This window comes from Peromyscus maniculatus, chromosome 23 (genome assembly GCF_049852395.1).
Source record: "Peromyscus maniculatus bairdii isolate BWxNUB_F1_BW_parent chromosome 23, HU_Pman_BW_mat_3.1, whole genome shotgun sequence".
In the NCBI taxonomy this organism is placed as follows: domain Eukaryota; kingdom Metazoa; phylum Chordata; class Mammalia; order Rodentia; family Cricetidae; genus Peromyscus; species Peromyscus maniculatus.
In genome coordinates this window covers 25,737,760-25,758,427 of record NC_134874.1, presented here as the reverse complement: position 1 = coordinate 25,758,427, position 20,668 = coordinate 25,737,760, and the positions used below count along the sequence as shown (strand labels likewise).

The window sequence follows — 20,668 nt, the reverse complement described above, 5'->3', positions numbered from 1 at the left end:
CAGTCCCAAGTATAAACAAACACACACAAAAAAACAAAACACCCACAAAGCTTGACCCAGAAATTCTATTCTTTAGTAAACACCCACAAGAATCCAAAAATAAATACCCATTCCCATGCACAAAAATAAACCCAGTGGTGCCATCCACAGCAGACAAAACACGCTTTATTTATTCTCCTACCTTTAAAAGACTGTTAAGTTACATGTGCATATTCTTTGGGGTGGGGGGCAGGAGATCAGGTGCCTGTGTAGGCCAGAGAGCTTTAGATCTAGATCCTCGGATCTGGAGTTACGGAGGGTTGTGAGTTCCCTGCTATGGGTTCTTTTGGAATTATACTTTGGTCCTCTGCAGGGCAACAAGCACTCCTAACTGCTGAGCCGTCTCTCTGGCACCTCCATTTATTTTTATAAACAAATAGGTCTTATTTATTAGGTTCGTAGAAAATGTTAACTGTATAAAGCTTAGAGTGAGAAATGACCACGTTTGAAAACAGCTACAAGGATCAAAGGAGAACACAGGACTCTGATAAGCAGAGTTCCAGAACATACTATGTGGAGTCAAATTCTTTTTTTTTTTTTTTTTGGTTTTTCGAGACAGGGTTTCCCTGTGTAGCTTTGCGCCTTTCCTGGAATTCACTCTGTAGACCAGGCTGGCCTCGAACTCACAGAGATCCGCCTGGCTCTGCCTCCCGAGTGCTGGGATTAAAGGCGTGGGCCACCACCGCTCGGCCAAATTCTTTTTTTTTTTTTTAATTAATTAATTAGTTAATTTATTATGTATACAGTGTTCTGCCTGCAAGCCAGAAGAGGGCACCAGATCTCATTGGAGATGGTTGTGAGCCACCATGTGGTTGCTGGGAATTGAACTCAGGACCTCTGGAAGAGCAGCCAGTGCTCTTAACCTCTGAGCCATCTCTCCAGCCCCTCATGGGCTTACATGAGGTAGTGGTTGTGAGTTGCCAAATGGGTGCTGGGAATTGAACCTTGGTCTTCTGCAACAGCGGTACTAGTTCTTAACTCCTGAGCCATCTCTTTAGCCTCCTCTGTTCCGATTATTATTATTATTATTATTATTATTATTATTATTATTATTTAAAGGAGTAGCGGGGCGGTGGTGGTGCACGCCTTTAATCCCAGCACCCGGGAGACAGAGCCAGGAGGATCTCTGTGAGTTGGAGGCCAGCCTGGGCTACAGAGCAAGATCCAGGACAAGCACCAAAACCAAACCAAACCAAACCAAACACGGGGAGTAGTCGGCTAAGTACTTTTATCCTGAAATCCTCCTGCCTCAGCATCTCCAGTGCTGGGCTGACAGACACTTATACCATGCTACACTGGAATTGTTTTTCATTTCATTTTATTTTTTTTAATTTTACTTTGGGGGGCAGTTCTTTTTCTGACTTGCGTTATTTATATTTTAAAGGGTGGCTTTTCCTGTATCTCAATAAAGCGGGTATAATTTAGAGACAAGGTCTCACCGTGTGGCCCCAGCAGACCTTGAACTTGCTATATAGACCGGCCTGTCCTTGAACTCAGTCCGCCTGAAGCCATGCACCACCACAGCTGGCTCATTTCTGGTTCTTTATGCTGAGTACATGCTAGAATAATGTTTGGGGTACAACAGGTTAAATACATTATTAAAGGAAATTTCACTTAAAAATTTTTTTTGGGTCGTTGTACTAGGTGTTAGGGTCATAGGCCATCTTGTACTCTCAACCAGATCGGACACAAGCCACATTCTGCAGCCTGGGTCCTTTCCTCTACTTCCCTAGTGTGCAGAGGTCCGGGGCTGCCCAGAGCCCAGACACGCCCCCCACATGCTGGCGCCCGCAGGCCAAAGCGTGATCTCAAGGGGCGGAGCCAGAGCGCCGTTACTAGGCAACCGCGAGGGCCCCGCCCCTTCCCGCAGCCAATCAAGTGCTTCCACACACAAGCGCCGGCACGTCGGGGTACCGCGTGACCTCCGCGCGCACCGGGGCCTCGTCCTTTCCCGCCTCCGCGCTCCCGTCCCAGCCAATCAAAGCAGAGATGGCCGTGGGGCGCCTTGCGTGCGCCGGTCGCGCGGCGGCGCGTCTCCCCCGCCCCACCCCCACTCGGCCGGGCCTGCTCCCGGTGCGGGAAAGGGGGTTCGGAGCCGGTGTCCGGGCGCCTGAGCGTTCCGCCCCGCGCCCCGAGAGATGTCTCTTCCCCCACCCCGGGGAGGGGGGGGGGGGGAAACGGGAATTCCGGAAGCGGAAGTTGCGAGGGGAGCGGCGGCGGCGGCGGCATACGCACCTGAGGGCCCTGCCGTGCGGGCCGCGCCGGGGGTCTGAAGCCTGGGCTGCGCCTGCGCAGCGGCCCTGGCCAGGCGGCGGGAGCGCGCGGAGCGAGCGAGGGTGGGCGGAGGGTGCCTCCTCCCCACCAGCCCCCCTTCTTTTTAATTAGTTTTTTTTTTTTACTCCCCCCCACCCACCCTTTTTTTTTCTGCCCTTGTTTGCTTTCCGGAAGGTCGGCTTCCCGCGAGTGGCCGGAGCACCCCTAGTGCGGACGGCCACTTCCGGTGCGCCGCAGCGCGGCTTCCGCGAGGCCGCCCGCTGGAGTGCGTGGCGCGCACGTGTCCCCGCGCCGCCCCCTAATGTGCATGGCCTGTCTTGATGCACCTATATTTTTCAGTTCGGGCTTTGAGTGCGCTCACGCGCTTGTGGAGGCAAGAACCTTGCATTTCCTTTAAAAACAAAAATTATGTGCCTACTGTCTGTTGTATGCTCATGCCTAGGGAGCTATTCCTGAGGCAGCGTCTGCATTGAAGTATTTGGCCAGTATGTGGGTGTGCATCACTGGAAGGCCAGGAGAAGTCACGGGGGTCCCCTGGACCCCGAGTTAAAGATGGTTGTGAAGTTGTGTTACGCCCCGTCAATGCTGGAAGCTGATCTTGGGTCCCCTGCAAAAGCAGCAAGTGTTCTTAACCCTGAGCCATCTCTCTGGCCCCATTTTTGTGAAGGTTTCGGTTTCTTTGCTTTAGAATGTATTTGGAAATGGGCTGGAGAGATGGCTCAGCTGTTAAGAACTCTTAGGGTGCTTTCAGAAGACCAGAGTTGGATTCCCAACATCCGTGTTAGGCTGGTCACAAGTGGCTGTAATTCCAGCTCCAAAGGAGCAGTAGCCTCTGGCATCTGCAGGCACCCACACGCACTTCAACAGTAAAATCTTAAAAATATATGTATTTTAAAAGATTTATTGCTAGGTGTGGTAGTACATACCTTTAATACCAGCATTCGCAAGGCAAATCTCTTTGAGGTTGAGGCCAGCTCAAGAGTCTCAGACCAGCCACCCCTACATAATGAGACCCTGTTTCAAAAATAAAGAAGGAGAAATAGCACCTCATTGATACCCGGAAAAGTTGTATGTACAGTCTCCATAATTAGTATTGGCTCGTGTTCTTAGCCAGCTACTGTTGTGCCCTGGGCGCGACACCCCCCCCCCAAAGAGACCCCCCAGAGACACAAACTCACCGAAAAGCAAAAGCAAGGTTTATCAAAGCAGGTCAAATCGCGGCAGGGACCTCGGTCGAGCACCCCGACACAGCGGAGGCTTGAGGAGGTGCCCGCCCCTCTGCAAACTCCGTTTTTAAAGGCAAAAGCCATAAGGTTACATCACGTAGGGGTACTAGTATGGGTACAATTCTGATTGGCTCAAGTTTTAGGGGCTTTTCAGAATTTTTTGTGTTATCTTACTTTGTAGGTTTTAACCGGTTGTTTGTCAAAACTTTACAGATTACCTCCGGCATTGGGGCATTCTGTGGTTAATCAATTGTTACCAGATAGTCCTTCAAACATCCTCACTTTGTACTTTGACCATCTCCGGCATTGGAGCATTCAATGGTTAATCAGTTGTTACCAGATGGCTCTTCAAACATCCTGACTTTGTCCTGGGACCTATGTCAGCAGCTCTGAGAATTTTGAAACCCAGGCCTGTTTTAAGCTGGGGTGAGGGGCTTGCTTGAAATGGGGGTGCTTTGGCCCTTTACTACAATGAATTCTTTCCTCCCAGGTCACAAATGGGTCACCTGTTGCTAGATCCTGTGGTCTTTGCTCAGCTTGCAAATCACTTGCTCTTGGGACTTGTCAAAATCAAGCCCTTGTAACATGGCCTTCCAGGACACAGTGCTTGGTGGCTGCTCTTGCTCTCACACAAATCCTCTTTTCCCCATTCTCACAATGCTGCAACATTCCTACTTTCTGTCTCGAATCTGTTGTCTGCCCTCAGTTCTTGACTCATCTTACTTAGTCTCGGGGTTGTTAAATGCCATTTACATGATTTGTTTTGTTGTTGTTGAGACAGGGTTTCTCTGTGTAACCCTGGCTGTCCTAGAACTTGCTCTGTAGACCAGGCCGGCCTGGCACTCACAGAGATCTGCCTTCCTCTGCCTCCTGAGTGCTGGGATTAAAGACCTGTGCCATCACTGCCCCGTCTAGACCATTCCTCTGAGCTTAAGATCTAGGTAAGCAACTGGCTGTTTTGAAATCTCCACTTGAGAGATGATCGGCCTCTGTGGGGTGATGTCCCCATCTCCACCAGTCTTCCCTATCTCAATGTCACAGGTTTCAGCTCAGGTACATAACCCCATTGGCTTAGACAGCACCGTGACAGTAGGAGCATGTGCCAGGGGACCTGCTTCATTTCCTGATAGGAAGCAGAGAAAATATAGGCAGATGTAAGGATACAATCCCCAGACCACAATAGCTGGTTGGTTTTTTTTGTTTGTTGTTTGTTTGTTTTTTGAGACAAGGTCTCTACTTAGCCCTGGCTGTCCTGGTACTATGTAGAACAGGCTGGCCTGGAACTCATAGAGATCCATCTGCCTCTGCCTCCTGACTGCTGGGATTAAAGGTTTAGGCTACTATACACCTGGGTAAATATATCCTAATTTAAAAAAAAAAAAAAAACGAAGAAGAAAGGAAACTGTGATAGACACAAGTGGATGGTGTTGTCTGGACTCCATGTGTACACACATGCACATGTACCTGCATGCAAGCTTCATTCATTCATGAGCAGGAGAACTTAAGGTTGGAAATGCCATTTATAGTTGTGTCTCTCCATTAGCTTATCAATTTCATGGAATCCTAATAATAAAACCCAGTGGGATTTTTAAAAAAATGTTACTTGATGACTTTTGAGTTTATATGGAAGTAAATGTTATGAAGGGCAAAGTCAGTTGTGTGAGAACAGAGAGCAAAGCGGACAGCTTTGGATAACAATTAGAACATACGGCGGAACAGCTGAAACCGTGTCAGAGAACCTACTGAGCTTCTTTCCTCCACCTCTGTTTTTTGAGACAAGGTCTCATGTCGCCCAGGCTGGCCTCAAACTCACTATGTAGCCAAGGATGACCACGCAGTCCTGATCCTCCTGCTTCCACCTTCCAAGGGCTGGGATGATAGACTTGCTCCAGCATGCTCAGGTTTGTCCTAGCACTCTCAAACATTGATGTCATGTTTATGGGAGACAATATATTATTTTGGGGTGATGAGGTATCCATTTGGCCTCACGTAGTGACACACACCTTTAATCCCAGCACTCTGAATCTGGTCTATACCGTGAGTTCCAGGCAAGCCAGGGCTATACAGTCAGGTCTTGTTTTAAAAAGAAAAGGAAGTAGATGGACAGTTTTTAATTGCAGGGTGGTGTGATGACTCAGAGGGAAAAGGCACTTGTCTTCGGAGTATGAGATTCTTGAACCCTTCCTTAGAACCTACACGGAGGGAGAGAGGAAACTCCTAAAAGATGTTCTCTAACTTCCACACCTATGCTGTGGCGTGCATGCACCCCCCCCCACACACACACAAATGCATACATGAAATGTATTTTATTATTTTGTAAATTGAGGCTGGGCTTGGGAGTGCTTGCCTGTACTCCTGGCACCCTGGAGGTGGAGGCAGGAGGATCAGGAATTGAAGCAACGTGGCAAATTCAAGGCCAGCCTGGGGTGCATGAGACTAGGTTTCAAAAAATAACACAAATGTTTACTTTTGTGGGGCCATGGAGAGAACTCAGGGCTCTGCACATGCTAGGCAAGCACTCTACCACTGAGCCACATTTCCGGTAACTAAAATCTCTGAACCTGCTTGTTGTGGTCGGCTTCACAAATGGGAACGAAATTAGTGGGCAAGCACTGCCACCTAGTGGCCATAATTCACACTGTAACCGTCCTCTTGTTTGCAATTTTCTTGTTTTGTTTTGTTTTTCCGAGGTAGGTTTTCTCTGTGTAGCTCTGGCTGTCCTGGAATTCTCTCTGTAGACCAGGCTGGCCTCGAACTCACAGAGATCCGCTTGACTCTACTCTGGGATCGAAGGTGTGGACCACCATGTCCAGCTTCTTGTTCCCAGTTTTACACCAAGGAAGACTTTTTTAGCGACTTTTTTCTTTGAGGTAGGGTCTCACTATGTCAACCTGGCTGCCCTGGAACTTGCTCTGTAAACCAGGCTGGCCCCAAACTCACATCTTTTGTGACATGGAGTTTTAGATAGCCTAGGCTGCGGCAGAAATCCTGATCCTCCTGAGAGGCATGACACCCACCACACATGGGTAAGAGCTGTTGATTCTTTTGGTTTTTTTTTCAAGACAGGGTTTCTCTGTGTAGTTTTGGTGCCTGTCCTGGATCTTGCTCTGTAGACCAGGCTGGCCTCGAACTCACAGAGATCTGCCTGGCTCTGCCTCCCAAGTGCTGGGATTAAAGACATGTGCCACCACCACCCATCGAGCTGATTCTTAAGTTTTCTTTTCTTTTCTTTCTTTTTTTTTTTTTTTTTTTGGTTTTTTTCCTGGAACTCGCTTTGGAGACCAGGCTGGCCTCGAACTCACAGAGATTTGACCGCCTCTGCCTCCTGAGTGCTGGGATTAAAGGTGTGTGCCACTACCGCCCAGCTAAGTTTTCTTAAGATGAATTATGAGGTTTCAGATATAGCTCAGTTGACAGAGTGCTGGTCTAGCATGCAGGATGCTCTGGATTCTATTCCAGGATTACATAAACTGGGTATGCTGATGCCAGGTGGTGGCGGCACATGCCTTTAATCCCAGTATTCAGGAGGCAGAGGCAGGCAGATAGATCTCTCTGAGTTCACGGCTAGCCTGGGCTACAGAGTGAGTTCCAGGAAAGGCGCAAAGCTACGCAGAGAAACCCTGCCAAAAAAAAGTCAATCAGGGAGTTGGAGAGAGAGCTTGTCAGTTAAGAACACTGTTTGCTCTTCCAGAGGACCAGGGTTCTATTTCTAACATCCACATGGGGGTTATCTGCTGCAACTCCAGTTCCAGAGGATCTAATATTCTCTTCCAGGGCCTCCACAGATACCATACACACAGTGCACAGACATACATGCAGGCAAAACAACCATATACATGAAATAAAGTCGCCAAAATAAAATACATCAACTAACCAGTGCTGGGTGTGATGGCACACATTTTTAATTTCACCCCTCGGAGGCAGAGGCAGTTGGACCTCTGAATTTGAGGCTAACCTGGTCTACACTGCAAGTTCCAGGCTAATAATTATGGCTAAATAAGGAGACCCTGTCTCAAGCAAGGCAACAAAAACCATACTAACAGCTTCCCTCTGTTCCAGGCTGGCTTCCAGTTTGCACCAACATTTCTGCCTCAGCCTTATAAATTGGGGTGACAGGTATGAGCCTCTATACCCAGCTACTGGTCCCCATTTTTGCTCCATGAGATAGCATCTAGAACACTTCCTGTACCTCCTTTCAGTATTTAGAAAAACAATTCCTGGGGCTGGGAGAGTGGTTCGTTGTTAGCCTATACCCTGAGTATGTGTGAGGTCCTGGGTTCAATTCCTAGCACCCCAGAAATCACTCCACACCAAAAAAGAATTTGAAAAGTGTCAGGAAGAAGCACAGGGCAACACTTCACACTGGGACGCTCATTTCAGTCCCCTGCTCATGGATAACGATGGTAAGGCCATAGACTTCTCACACTCTTTGCTTTCATCTAGGTTCGCCAGCTAGTCCTGGCTGGACCTCCTCAGAGTCTTTACCACCTGCCAATAGTAAACATGGCTGCATTTCCCTAAGCACGTCGCCTTCGGCCAGTAGTAAGCATGGCCGCATCTACTTCCGCCAGGCCAGGGGTGAAGGGTGGCGCAAGATGGCAGCGCCCATCAGCGGTGCAGGCGTGTCGCGGAGGATGCTGGCGGCGGCGGCCGGGACTCTTCTGGGGCGGCGGCTGAGGTGGCCCGCACCGGCCCGCGAGCACTGGAGACCGGCCGGGCGCTCGCGGAGCCGGCGAGAGGCGGCCGAGGCCGAAGCCGACGCTCCCGTGTTCCAGTACGTGGGCGAACGCGCAGCCCGCGCCGACCGCGTCTTCGTGTGGGGCTTCAGCTTCTCGGGGGCCCTCGGCGTGCCCAGCTTCGTGGTGCCCGCCTCGGGGCCCGAACCCCGCGCCGGCCTGCGGCCGCGACGCAGAATCCAGCCCGTGCCCTACCGCCTGGAGCTGGACCACAAGGTGAGGGCGCCGGCAGCCTCGCGGGCTCCCTTAGGGGACCTTTCTTCCCCCCCCCCCCGCGGCCGGACTTCCGGGAGCATGACCTCCTAGTTTCTGGGCTTTGTGGAGGGAGGCTTGAGGGGTGGCTGCCAAGATTGTTTATCTCAGTCCCCTGCCTTTGACTGCTGAGCTTACTTCTGTAGATTTTTGGTGTCTTCGCATTTTCTGTGTGCGCTTTGCTTGTGGCTTCAGAAAGTTTGGTGTCTTCATTTGTTTATTTTTCTTGCCTGATGGCGTAGGTCGACAATCATCACACCCAATGTTCTGCCCATCTTGGATCATTTGCTCAGCACCCCAGGAGCCCCACCGCCCAGTAACAGGGGTTGAAAGGGAGTTCCAGGGAGGTTCAGTAAGGTCCAAGACCCCTCCGCTGGTAGCGAATACATGATGGTATCTGTACTCAGGCTAGAGAGACTCCATGAGTTAAGTTAGGGGAGGAAGGAAGATTCAAAGTCAGAGAGATGTGTTGGCTGGAGTTAAGTGATCAGTGAACACGGGAAATGTCAGTCTGAGGAGTTAGAGAAGGTGGGAGGCTGCACGTGGTGCCGCGGAAGGGGCTTCCATGGAAAAAGGGCTCAGTAGGTCTGCTGTGGTGGCCAGCACCTGCAACTAGGACTTGGACTTGACAGTTGAGACCAGAGGGTTGTCACAAGCTGCAGATGGGCTTAGGCTCCATAGTCAGACCCTGTCTCTACCTTCAAGATGCTGAGGTCACAGCCGAGTGCTACCGTTTCTGGCTGACGTGGTGCTGGGGATGGAACCCAGGGCTTTATGCATGCCGTGCAAGCACTTTGTCAACTGAGCCACACCCCCGCCCTTGGGTTGTTTTTGTTTTTGTTTTTTATTTGTATACAGTGTGAGATGAGGGTCTGTATGTTTTTGCTTGTAGCTACCTGGTTGTGCTAGTATCTTTAGTTGAAACAAACAAACAAACAAACAAACACCCTTTATTTTGGGAGTATTTATTGATACTTTATAGAAGTATAGTTTTCCTGGGCGGTGGTGGCTCACACCTTTAATCCCAGCACTCAGGAGGCAGAGGCAGGTGGATCTCTGTGAGTTTGAGGCCAGCCTGGTCTACAGAGTGAGGATCCAGGACAGGCACCAAAAAACTGCACAAAGAAACCCTGTCTCAAAAACTTAAAAAAAAAAAAAGAAGAAATATAGTTTTGTTATTGTTTGAGTGGTGGAAATCAAACCCAGGATTGTGTCATGTTAGGCAAGCCTTCTATCACTGAACTATACAGGTTTTTTTTTTTTAATTTATTTTTTTAAAATATCAATCTTCTACCTTGTGAGTTCGTTAAATGGTTCTATAGATTTTAGTTTTGTTTTTTTCTTTTAATGTGTATGGTGTTACCTACATGCATGCCTGTATTACTTGTGTGCCTGGTACCCATGGAGGCCAGAAGAGGGCGTTAGAGCCTGTAGAGTTGGATTACAGATGGTTGCGTGTTGTGGAATATTACTCTAACTATGTAAAGACGTGTTACATTTGTTTATGCTGCATTTGCTTTGCCTGCTTAAGGCACCTGATTGGTTTAATAAAAAGCTGAATAGCCAATAGCTAAGCAGTAGGGGATGGGTGGGGCTGCTGCGCAGAGAGACTAGGTAGGAGGAGAGAAGAGAGAGAGAGAGAACGAGAGAGAAATAAAGGGAGATGCCTGGGGTCAGGCAGCAGTCAGCCAGCCCGACACAGAGTAGGACATCAAGAAGGAAAGAAAGGGGGCTGGAGAGATGGCTCAGAGGTTAAGAGTACCAACTGCTCTTCCAGAGGTCCTGAGTTCAATTCCCAGCATCCACATGGTGGCTCACAAGCATCTGTAATGAGATCTGGTGCCCTCTTCTGTGTACGTAATAAATAAATAAATCTTTAAAAAAAAAATTAGGAAAGAAAGGTTAAAAAGCTTTGAGGCAAAACATAGATGAAGAGAACCAGGTTAATTTCAGTTATAAGAGTTAGTGGGGCAAGCATAGGATAATGCTGAGCATTCGTAACTTGTAAGTCTGTGTGTCCTGATTTGGGAGCCTGTTGGTGGCCCAAAGGAAAGCCTGCTGCAGTTAGGAGCCTCCATGGTAGGTGCTGGGAATCAAACCTGGGTCCTCGGAAAGGACTGGAAATGCTCTTAACCACTAAGCCACTCCCCGCCCCCTAACCCCCAGCCTGTTTTTGTTTGTTTGTTTTTGGTTTTTCAAGACAGGGTCTCTCTATTATGTAACTCTAGGTGTCCTGGAACTCACTTTGTAGACCAGGTTGACCTCAAGCTCACAGAGATCCACCCAACTCTGCCTTCTGAGTGCTGGGATTAAAGGAATGCACCACCACCGCCCGGCTCCTAGTGTTTTTTATGAGCAGGTAGCCTGTGAATAGAGGCAGTTTAATGTCCTTGTTTCTAATTGGATGCTTATTTTGTTTTTTTCTCTTTCTCAATACTTTTTAACCTTTTATTTTTGTGTGGAAGGGTGTTCTGCCTGCCTGTGTGTCTGTGTACCACATTCATGCAGTGCCCTTGGAGGCAAGAAATGCCTGTCAGATCCTCTGTGATTGCAATTACAGATGGCTGTGAGCTACCATGTGGGTGCTGGGAATTGAACTCAGATCCTCTGGATGAGCAGCCAGTGCTCTTAACCAGTGAGCCATCATCTCTCCAGCCCTGGGTGCTTATTTTCTTTTCCTTGCTTGATTTAGTGGCGGGGAACTTTTAGAACAGTGTTAAATTGAATTAGTAAAAGCTAACATTTTTTATTTTTATTTTGAGACAGAGAGCTGATATTTAACTCAAGTTGGCCTCAATCTCAGAGTGTAGTCCAGACTGACTTGAAAGTTGTGATCCCCCTGCTTCATACCCTTCACGCCGGATTGCAGGTGTGTGCCACCAGACCCAGTCTTGTCTAGTCCAATTCTGGCTTGTTGGGAAGACATTTATGATCCTCTTCATAGACTGTGGCTGAAGTCCCCCTGGTTTGCCATCCTGTCAGGTTCTCACTTTAGCTGACGCTGTTAGATACTGTTCAAAGCCTTTCACACATGAATAGATTAAATGATATCATGTGCCCATCAAATATTTGTTGAGTGTTAAATAAACAGGACTCACTAAGCGTGAGAATAATCTTCATGTGCTAGGCATAATTGTGGTGACAGGTTTTCTCTGTACCCTGGCTGTCCTGCCTCAAACTCTCAAGAGTTCCTCCCTAGTGCTAGGTTTAAAGGCGTGTACCACAACTGCCTGGCTCTGGGCATAGTTTTCTTTTTCTTCTGTGTGTGTATGATGTTTTGCTTGTGTGTTTGTTTGTGTATCGCTTGCATGCCTGGTGCCACAGAGGTCAGAAGAGGGCATCGGATCCTGTGGAACTGGAGCTAGACAGTTGTGAGCAGCCATGTGGTGATGGGGATTGAACCTGTAACTCCAGCTCTAGGAAATCCAGCACCTTTTCTGGACTCTGAGGGTACCTGAATGCACATATAGACACAGACACACAAATAAAAATAATAATTAAAAAGAAATAATTAGCTGGAATAAAAAAAAAAATGTTCCTGGCCAGTTGTGGCACATGCCTGTAAAGATAGCAGTTAGGAGGCTGAGGCAGGAGGATTATGAAGAGTGGTTCTCTGGCATTTTTGTTTAGGATTCAGTGAGGTTCAAAGGGGTTCTCTGAGGGAGTCTCTGAGGGGGTCTCTGATAACAGCTGAGAGATAGTGGGGTGACATTAGGCTGAGGAGTTCACAATGTATGATAGGATGTGGGGATATCAACCCCTGCTAGCTGGGAGTGTAGTCGCTCTGGGTAGTGTGGAGAAGATTGATTTTAGAATGAACCCTGGGCTTGGGTTACCTCTGGCCCCAACTAGGACTAGCGCTCCCACCAGAAGTGAAGTTTCCATCTCAAGTTGAGTCCCCCCAGTCAGTGGAGGTGAGGACCGGTGATAGTTTAGGTGAAAGACTGAACGATGGTGTGGGCGCTGTTAATGTGTCTGGTTCACAGTAGCCATGGCAACGCCTCTGCATGGCCACAGGTTGAGGTGGCAGTGTAGCACGGGCTTTTGTTATATCATTTTGTGTGTGTGCTTGTAGATGCATGTGCCCAGGCCTGCCCATGCAGAGGCCTGACTGTCTTCCTCTGTAGCTCTCGGCATTATTTTCTTGAGACAGGGTCCCTCACTGAGCCTGAAGCACTCAATCTTGCTGGGCTGACTGGACTGGCCAGTGAACTCCTGGGATTCTCCTGTCTCTGCCCCATAACCCAGGTTACAGACAGCACATGCAGCCATGCCAGACGTCGACCTGAGTGCCGGGGATCTGAACTCAGGTCCACGTGCTTGCAGAACAAGCACTCTTACCTACTCTTACCCACTGAGCCATCTCTCCAGCCCCTCATTTCCTTTACAATTTCTGAACATTCATTGATTTTTTTTTTTTTGTGTGTGTATACATGTGTTTGCACATGCTTGTGTGCCATAGCACACGTGTAGAGGTCAGAGGACAGAGGTCAGTTCTCCTTCCACCATATGGTTCTGGGGATTGAACTCGGATTATCAAGTTTAAGTGGCAAGTTACCTTTACCTTCTGAGTCATCTGGCTGGGTCTTGTTTTCCTGTTTTAGAATTATCTAGAGAGATGAATAGTCCATCTCAAGATACACAGCTGGTAAGGGGTGGGGCCAAGATTCACACTAAGACCTTTCTGGACTGTGTCATGGTGGGTGAGATGAGAGTGCCCAGTGCATGCTGTGTGTGTGTGTACAGGAAAAAAAAAGAGAGACGATGGCCTTGCTTAGCAGACTGGGTGAATCATGAGTGTGTGTAAATAGCTTGTCACTTCTTGCTGGAAGAACTGACATCACAAATCAATCTGTGGTGCATTGTGGGAACTCTTTTTCAGATCTCCTCTGCTGCCTGTGGCTATGGATTCACACTGCTGTCCTCTAAAACCAAGGATATTACGAAAGTTTGGGGTATGGGACTCAACAAAGACTCTCAGCTTGGATTCCACAGGAGCCGGAAGGATAAAAGTAAGCAGGTATCCTTGCCATAAACTACAACAGCAGATAAAGAGGGTGTGTTGATGTATGCTTCTAATTCCAGCAAGGGAGAGGCCGAGGGAGGAGGAGCTTGAGTTTGAGGCCGCCTAGGCTACATAGTGATAACCTGTATCAAAAACTTAAGGGCTGAAGCCAAGTGTGGTGGTGCACACCTGGAATCTGGCCCTCTGGAGGTGGAGGCAGGAGGGTCAGGAGTTCAAAGTCATCCTTAGCCTTATAGTGAGTTTGAAGTCAGTCTGGATTACCTGAGACCTGTCTCAAAACAAAACAAGACAGCGGGGTTGGAGAATTGGCTGCTCTTCCAGAAGCCCTGAGTTCAGTTCCCAGCAACCACATGGTGGCTCATGACCATCTGTAATGAGATCTGATGTCCTCTTCTGGCCTGCAGACATACATGCAGACAGCACTCATCAAAACAAAACAAGACAGCAACCCAAACCCAAACAAGATGGAGTCTTAGGGATGTCTGCAACCCCTGGATTAAATTATTTTTCAGTCTCTTTGCTAACAACATGGAATGTTTGGGCAAAAAGAGACGAGCACTTGCTATTCGCTGACCTGTTTGTCCCTTAGCATTCTGAAATGGCTACAGTGTGGGCTGTCGAGATGGCTCAGTGGGTCACGGTGCTTGCTGCCAAGCCAGAAAACCTGAGTTTGATCCCTTGGGACCCAGGTGGCGGAAGGAGAAAACTGATTCCTCAAGTTGTCCTCTGACTGCCACGTGCATACTGTGGCACATGAGTAGCTGTACTCACTAAGTGAACTTTTAAAAAAGTTAAAAAGTTGACTGAAAACCTTAAGAGGGAGGCTTTACTGCAGCACTTGAAACTTTGATTATAATGTTAGAGAGAGGGCCTGCAGAGATGACTTGGTAGTTACCGAGTGTGTACTGTTCTCCTAGAGAACCCAAGTCTGGTTTCCAGCCCCTGTCAGGCGGCTCAGAACTGCTTGTAACTCCAGCTCCAGAGGGTCCAGCACCCTCCTCTGGTCTCCTCAGACACCACACTCGTGTGCACACACACACAGAGAGACATGCACATACACATAATTAAAAATAAATCTTTAAAAAAGTATTAGAACAGGCGGGGTGGTAGTGGTGCACACCTTAAATCCCAGCACTTGGGAGGCAGAGGCAGGAGGTCTCTGAGTTTGAGGTCAGCCTGGTCTACATAGTTCTAGGCTAGCCAGGGCTACAGAGTGAGAGACCCTGCCCCAAAAGAACAGCAAAAAGTTAGAAATAATTTAAAGTGGGCTGGACAGATGGCTCAGTGGTTAAGAGCACCGACTGCTCTCCCAGAGGTCCTGAGTTCAATTCCCAGCAACCACATGGTGGCTCACAACCATCTGTAATGAGATCTGGTGCCCTCTTCTGGCCTGCAGGGACACATGCAGACAGAATACTGTATACATAATAAATAAATAAATCTAAAAAAAATAATTTAAAGTGCTTTTTTTTTTAAATTGTTTTTGAGACAGGGTCTCACTATGTAGCCTACTGGTCTGGAACTTGCTGTGTAGACCAGGCTGGCTTTGAACTTACAGAGAGCCACTTGTCCTCTATTTCCAGAGAGCTGGGATTAAAGGCGGGTGCACCTACTCAGTATAATGATCTGGCCGTGTTGTAAGAACAGGAGTAGAGGGCTGTGGCCGTGGCTCTGGTGTTACGGTCCTTACCCAGCATGCACAAAGCCCTGGGTTCCATCCCCATGCAGCTTAACTGTGGGTGTGCATCTACAGTCCCAGGGCTTGGGAAGTAGAGGCAAGAGGATTTGCTATGTAGATGAGGCTGGCCTTGCACTGGTGATCCTCCTGCCTCTGCCTCCTTTCTCCGTTTCTTTTTTATACGTTTAGTTTGGGTGTGTGTGAAGGGGGTGCATGTGTCATGCTGTGTGTGCTGAGGACAGAGGACAACTCAGGCGAGTTGATTCTCTCTCTACCATGTGAGTCCTGAGGACTGAACTTGGGTTGCCAGGCTCTGTGGCAAGGGCCTTTACCAGCTGTGCCGTTTTTCTGGTTGGCCTTTGTATCCTGAGTGCTGGGATTACAGGTGTGTGTCACTGTGCCTAGATAGTGTGGCACTCTATCTGAAAAAAATAATTGTTTTCTTTTATTCATTCCCTAGTCCTTTTAGACTACTTCTTCCCCTCTCATAGTTTTAGTTTAATTTGATTCTCTCTCTCTCTCTCTCTCTCTCTCTCTCTCTCTCTCTCTCTCTCTGTATGTATGTATGTATGTATGTGTGTGTGTGTATTGCTGATGATCAAACTTGGGGCCTTGTGCTGCTAGATTATTTTTCGGCCCATGAGATTGATTGATTTATTCAGGTTTTATTGAAACTAGGTCTCAATCTGTAGCTCTCCTGTCTCAGCCTCCTGAGTTCTGGGACTATTAGGGCCCACTTTCAAGATGTCTTTTCTTTAAGATGGGGTTTCATGTAGCCCGGGATGGTTTTGAACTCACTGCTTAGCTAAGGGTGACCTTGACTTTGGATCTCCTTGCCTCTGGGATTTATGTGGTGCTGGGGATGGAGCCCAGGGCTTTGTGTATGCTAGGAAAACACTGAGCTTCCGCCCCAGTCCTGGAGATTTCTTTCAGGAGACAGGTACAGTGTTCAGGACCTGCCTGTGGTGTGGAGGCAGTAGTATGGGAGGGCAGGCTAGGAGCTGGGCTTCTTAGGCTAGCCTTGTGTGTAATGGGCATGCTTCTGAGTTACGGTTGTCTGGGTTCCTTCCTGTGGATAGCAGTGGGGTTGGACAGTCAGGGTTCTGTAAGAGCTGATGTGACTGGTGCTTCTGTTCAGCCAGGGGCTATGAGTACGTTTTGGAGCCCTCGCCTGTCCCACTGCCCCTCGGCAGACCTCAGGAGACGAAGGTGTTGCAGGTGTCCTGCGGTCGAGCACACTCCCTTATCCTGACAGACAGCGAAGGCGGTGAGTGGTCCTGCTGAGGGCTGAGGAGGAGGTGAGGGCATCTTGGAAACCATCTCCTGCTTGGTGTGACATGGTGTCCCCCAGCAGACCCTGGGGGGCTCTGGAGGGTAGTGTTGGGCAGACTTGCTAACCCTTGTGCTCCCTGCTGTTTCGAAAGCTGTTACCTACTCTACCACTGTACTCTACCTCAGCCCTTGATTTTTTTCCCCCCAAGATTTATTTTTAGTTTTTATTTGTGTATATTTGAGTGTATACTATACATGTGTGGTCCTTGCAGAGGCCAGGAAACCGTATCAGATCCTCTGGAGCTGGGTGGTTGTGATTGCCCAGTGTGGGTGCTGGGAACTGAACTCAGGTCCTCTAGATGAGTAGCAAGATCTCCTAACTGCTGAACATCTCCTCATCCCCGGCTTTTTTTTTTTTTCTTTTTAGATTTTATTTTTAATTGTGTGTGTATATTTATGTCTGAGTATGTTGGTAGGTTATGAGCATGTCAACAGCGGTCACTGTGGAGACATTATTAGTCTCAAATGCCCAGCTGAACAGAAGGGGCATCTATCCCTGGGTTCTTCCCCGATTGCAGTTCTCTTGGGCTCAGAGTCTTCAGTCCCTGGAGGTGGAAGCGGGTCTAGAGGAGAAGCATGCCGGGGCCCTGCCACTCTCGTGGGCTGCTGCAGAGGCTGCAGTGTGGGAGAGGGAGAGGAGCGGGCCAGGACTGCCTGTGTTAGCCGCTCCGCTCCTGCTGTGGTGGGGCCCTGGAGCCCTCAGAGCTGACTGACGGCAGGGCTGTGCTTCAGTCTTCAGCATGGGCAACAATTCCCACGGGCAGTGCGGACGGAAGGTGGTGGAGGATGAAGTCTACAGGTGAGTCAAGAGCGCTGCTTTCCCCACACTGTGGGAGCCTGAAGGCTTCTCAACACCCTGGTGCGCACCTGAGTGCAGGACGGGGTCCTTAATGCTGAGGGGGGATGGGTGTGTGTGTGTGTGTGTGTGTGTGTGTGTGTGTGTGTGTGTGTGTACATGTTCTCATGTATGAAGGTCAAAGGATAATTTTCAGGAGTCAGTTCTCTCTCACCTCCCACCAGGTGGCTTCTGGGGATCGAACTCAGGTTGCTGGGTTTGGTGGCAAGTGCCTTTACCTGCTGAGCCATCTTGCTAGGCCCCTCAGTTGTTTGATTTTTCTTTAGACAGGGTCTCACTGTGTATCCTTGCTTGGCCTGGAAATTTCGGTCTCAGGTTGGCCTTGAATTTACAGAGATTCATCGGCCTCTGCCTCCCAAATGCTGGTGTTAAAGTGTGACTATTCTCAATTTACTTTTGAAAATGTTTTCACTTTATCAAATTAATTAAAAAATTCCCCTTTGTTTAGTCTTTTTAGTTTAGTGTTGAAAACACTTTCCCAAGCTGTGAGTAGTGGTTCATGGCTGTAATCCCAGCACTTAGGAGGTACAAGCAGGAGGGTTGAAAATTCCAGGCCTGCCTGGGCAGTTTATGCAGACCTCATCTCAAAAGATAAAAATAGAGGGCTAGGGGCGGGCTGTGGTCTCCTAAAGCCTTTAATCCCAGCAGGGCTAGGGGCGGGCTGTGGTCTCCTAAAGCCTTTAATCCCAGCACTGGGAGGCAGAGAGAGGCCAGTGGATCTCTGAATTCGAGGCCAGCCTGGTCTGTAGGGTGAGATCCAGGACAGCTAGAGCTACATGATAGAGAGACTACATATCACACACACACACACACACACACACACACACACACACACACACACACACACACACACGGGTGGGGACTGCAGCTCTTGGTTGAATACTTAACTTTCTCTCTGAGTGAGAACCAGGCATAACTGAGCAGTAGAGCGATTGCCCAAAGCTCCCCAGTTAGGGACTGGAGTGTGGCTAGGCAGTGGAGCGCTTGTCTGGCATGTGTGAGAGCTGGGTTCCATCCCCAGCACCATTAAAAAAACAAACAAACAAACAAACAAACAAATGGTCTAGATAGATGCTCAGCAGTTAAGAGCGTTTACTGCTCTTGCTGGGAGTTGTGTCCTGAGCACCATGTGGGGGTGGGCCTCACAACTCTAGTTCCAGGAGACACCAGGTCTGTGGCCTCCAAGGGCACCCGAACACTTGTGCACATACCCACACCCATAATTAAAAGCTGCAAATGAGGCAACCTCGGCTAACTGCCCCTCCCTCATTTGACCGTTTGAACTTGAGCAGTTCTGATGTTGGTACAGGTGGGGACATGACTGTGCTGGGGAGGGGGGGAGGCCAGGAGGTAGGGTGCTGGGTGGGGCCCAGCCTGCGTGGTGCTCATGACTGCCTCCGTGGCTTCTCTCCACTTTGTTCCTGGCTGCAGTGAGAGTCACAGAGTGCACAGGATGCAGGACTTTGATGGACAGGTGGTTCAGGTAAGAGGCTTGGGCCGAGGACCTCCAGGCCTGTTGAAAGGTTGTAAGGTGAACAGGGTGATGTCACATTTGTCATTGGGCTTCTCTGGATGTCTTAGGGGTACAGTCGCTGTGATGAAACGCCATGACCATAAGCAACTTGGGAAGGGAAAGGGTTATTTGGCATAGGTGTCCACATCACTCTTCATCATTGAGGGAAGTCAGGACAGGACTCAAACAGGGCAGGAACCTGGAGGCAGGAGCTGAGGCCGAGGCTGTGGAGGGGACTGCTTACTTACTGGCTTGCTCAGCTAGTTTTCTTATAGAATCCAGGAGCACCAGCCCAGGGATGCCCATAGGCTTGCTTACAACATAATCTATCTCCCCTCCCCTCCCCTCCCCTCCCCTCCCCTCCCCTCCCTCCCTCCCTCCCTCCCTCCCTCCCTCCCTCCTTCCTATTTATTTTGGTTTTGAGACAGGGTTTGTCTATGTAACCCTGCCTATCCTGGAACTCACTCTGTAGCCCAGGCTGGCTTTGAACTCAGAGATCTGCCTGCCTTTGCCTCCCGAGTTCTGGAATTAAAGATGTGCCCCACCATGCCAAGCTTAGCCCATTCTTATGTTAGAGGCATTTTTTCAATTGAAGCTTCCTCTTCTTTGAAGACTGGCTTGTGTCAAGTTGACCTAAAACTAGCCAGGACACTGGATGAAGAGATTAGTAGAAATTAATTAACTTACCAGAGGCCAGAACTGATGCTAGAATGTAGGAGCTGGGTAGACGTGAAGGGGATGTATGTAGCAGGCTTAGTACTCAGGTTGCAGTAGAGTGGAGTTCTTCTTGAACTGGCTTCACAGTGCCATAGCGAATGTGAGTTCAAGTCCCTGCTTCTCCATTTCCTTGCTGAGTGACTTGGGTAAGTCATCATACTTCGGTGGTTCCATTTGTGCTAGGGCGTCTCGACTGTATGTTGCCATAGCACGGCTCCTGGTAGAACAACTGTCCTGTGAGTTAGGAAAAGAAGCGTGGTATCTTACTGTCCTGCAGACATAATGCGGTGTGGGGCCGCAAGGAAGCCTGGGGTGTGGGTGGACAGTGCCTTCCAGAGAAGTGTGAAGGGGCAAGAGACAGCCATTCCAACAGGGAAGGTGATGGAGGGGCTGAGGTTACAGAGGGAAGGTGGGGAGGGGCAGATGGGAGCTCAGTGTGGGGGTGGAGGAGGGAAGAGCTGATGGAGAGAGTAAGCTGTGAGGGTGATGAGGGGCAGGTCCACCTGATCCAGTCCCCCAGTGCCTTCCACCGCCCCCCTCCCCCAGTGCATAGGCTCTAACAGCACTGTGTCTCTGTGTCTGCCAGGTTGTCTGTGGTCAGGACCACAGCCTGTTCCTCACAGACAGAGGGGAAGTCTATTCTTGTGGATGGGGTGCCGATGGACAGACAGGTAGGTGCTTGCTGCCCCCTTGGGGAGGTGAAAGATCTTGGCCTGTGGCCTCTGCAGCAATTGTGGGCTGTAGGGCTCATGGTCTAGATTTGGGTCTTTTGCGTCCTTTCCGGTTCCTTTTGCTGCTGGTTTCCATAGAAACAAACCAAGAAGGTACCAGAGGTCCCTCAGCACTGTTGTCAGTAGCGGAGCCCGGGGCCTCATTCATCCCAGTGACTGGAGTCTGGAGGAGCAGGCTCGTCTGCTGCCTCTGCTGACTCCTGCTAGCAGTACTCGATCCCCTCAGGGGCTCAGTGACTGGATTGTGAACTCGTGTTTTATTGAGTGTAATTTGTGGGAACCTCCAGG

General features: G+C 49.3%; 2 protein-coding genes across 14 annotated transcripts in view; one reads left to right on the top strand and one right to left on the bottom strand.

Annotated features, from left to right (window-relative positions):
• Positions 1 to 3,629, bottom strand: part of LOC102904287 (general transcription factor II-I repeat domain-containing protein 2) — a 41,780-nt gene extending 38,151 nt beyond the window's left edge. For 6 of the 11 annotated variants that reach the window (XM_076560586.1, XM_076560590.1, XM_042267696.2 and 3 more), the window contains exons 1-2: positions 3,492 to 3,629; positions 3,240 to 3,327 (exon numbers count right to left, since the gene is read on the bottom strand). The gene's annotated coding sequence lies outside the window, so the exon portion shown is untranslated. Of the gene's footprint in view, positions 1 to 1,478; positions 1,554 to 2,274; positions 2,539 to 3,239; positions 3,328 to 3,491 lie in introns of those variants that run through there. The other 5 variants (XM_076560587.1, XM_042267695.2, XM_076560588.1 and 2 more) reach the window with 4 other exon arrangements.
• A 4,373-nt stretch (positions 3,630 to 8,002) lies between these two features.
• The window catches only part of Rcc1l (RCC1 like), a 31,259-nt gene continuing 18,593 nt past the window's right edge, over positions 8,003 to 20,668 (top strand). The window contains exons 1-7 of one of the 3 annotated variants that reach the window (XM_076560594.1): positions 8,556 to 10,380; positions 13,132 to 13,175; positions 13,410 to 13,539; positions 16,370 to 16,498; positions 17,296 to 17,362; positions 18,851 to 18,902; positions 20,236 to 20,320. In XM_076560594.1, the coding sequence (XP_076416709.1) occupies positions 13,146 to 13,175; positions 13,410 to 13,539; positions 16,370 to 16,498; positions 17,296 to 17,362; positions 18,851 to 18,902; positions 20,236 to 20,320 (493 nt within the window). In that variant the 5' untranslated portion in view covers positions 8,556 to 10,380; positions 13,132 to 13,145. Of the gene's footprint in view, positions 8,492 to 8,555; positions 10,381 to 11,223; positions 12,442 to 13,131; positions 13,176 to 13,409; positions 13,540 to 16,369; positions 16,499 to 17,295; positions 17,363 to 18,850; positions 18,903 to 20,235; positions 20,321 to 20,668 lie in introns of those variants that run through there. The other 2 variants (XM_016002459.3, XM_076560595.1) reach the window with 2 other exon arrangements.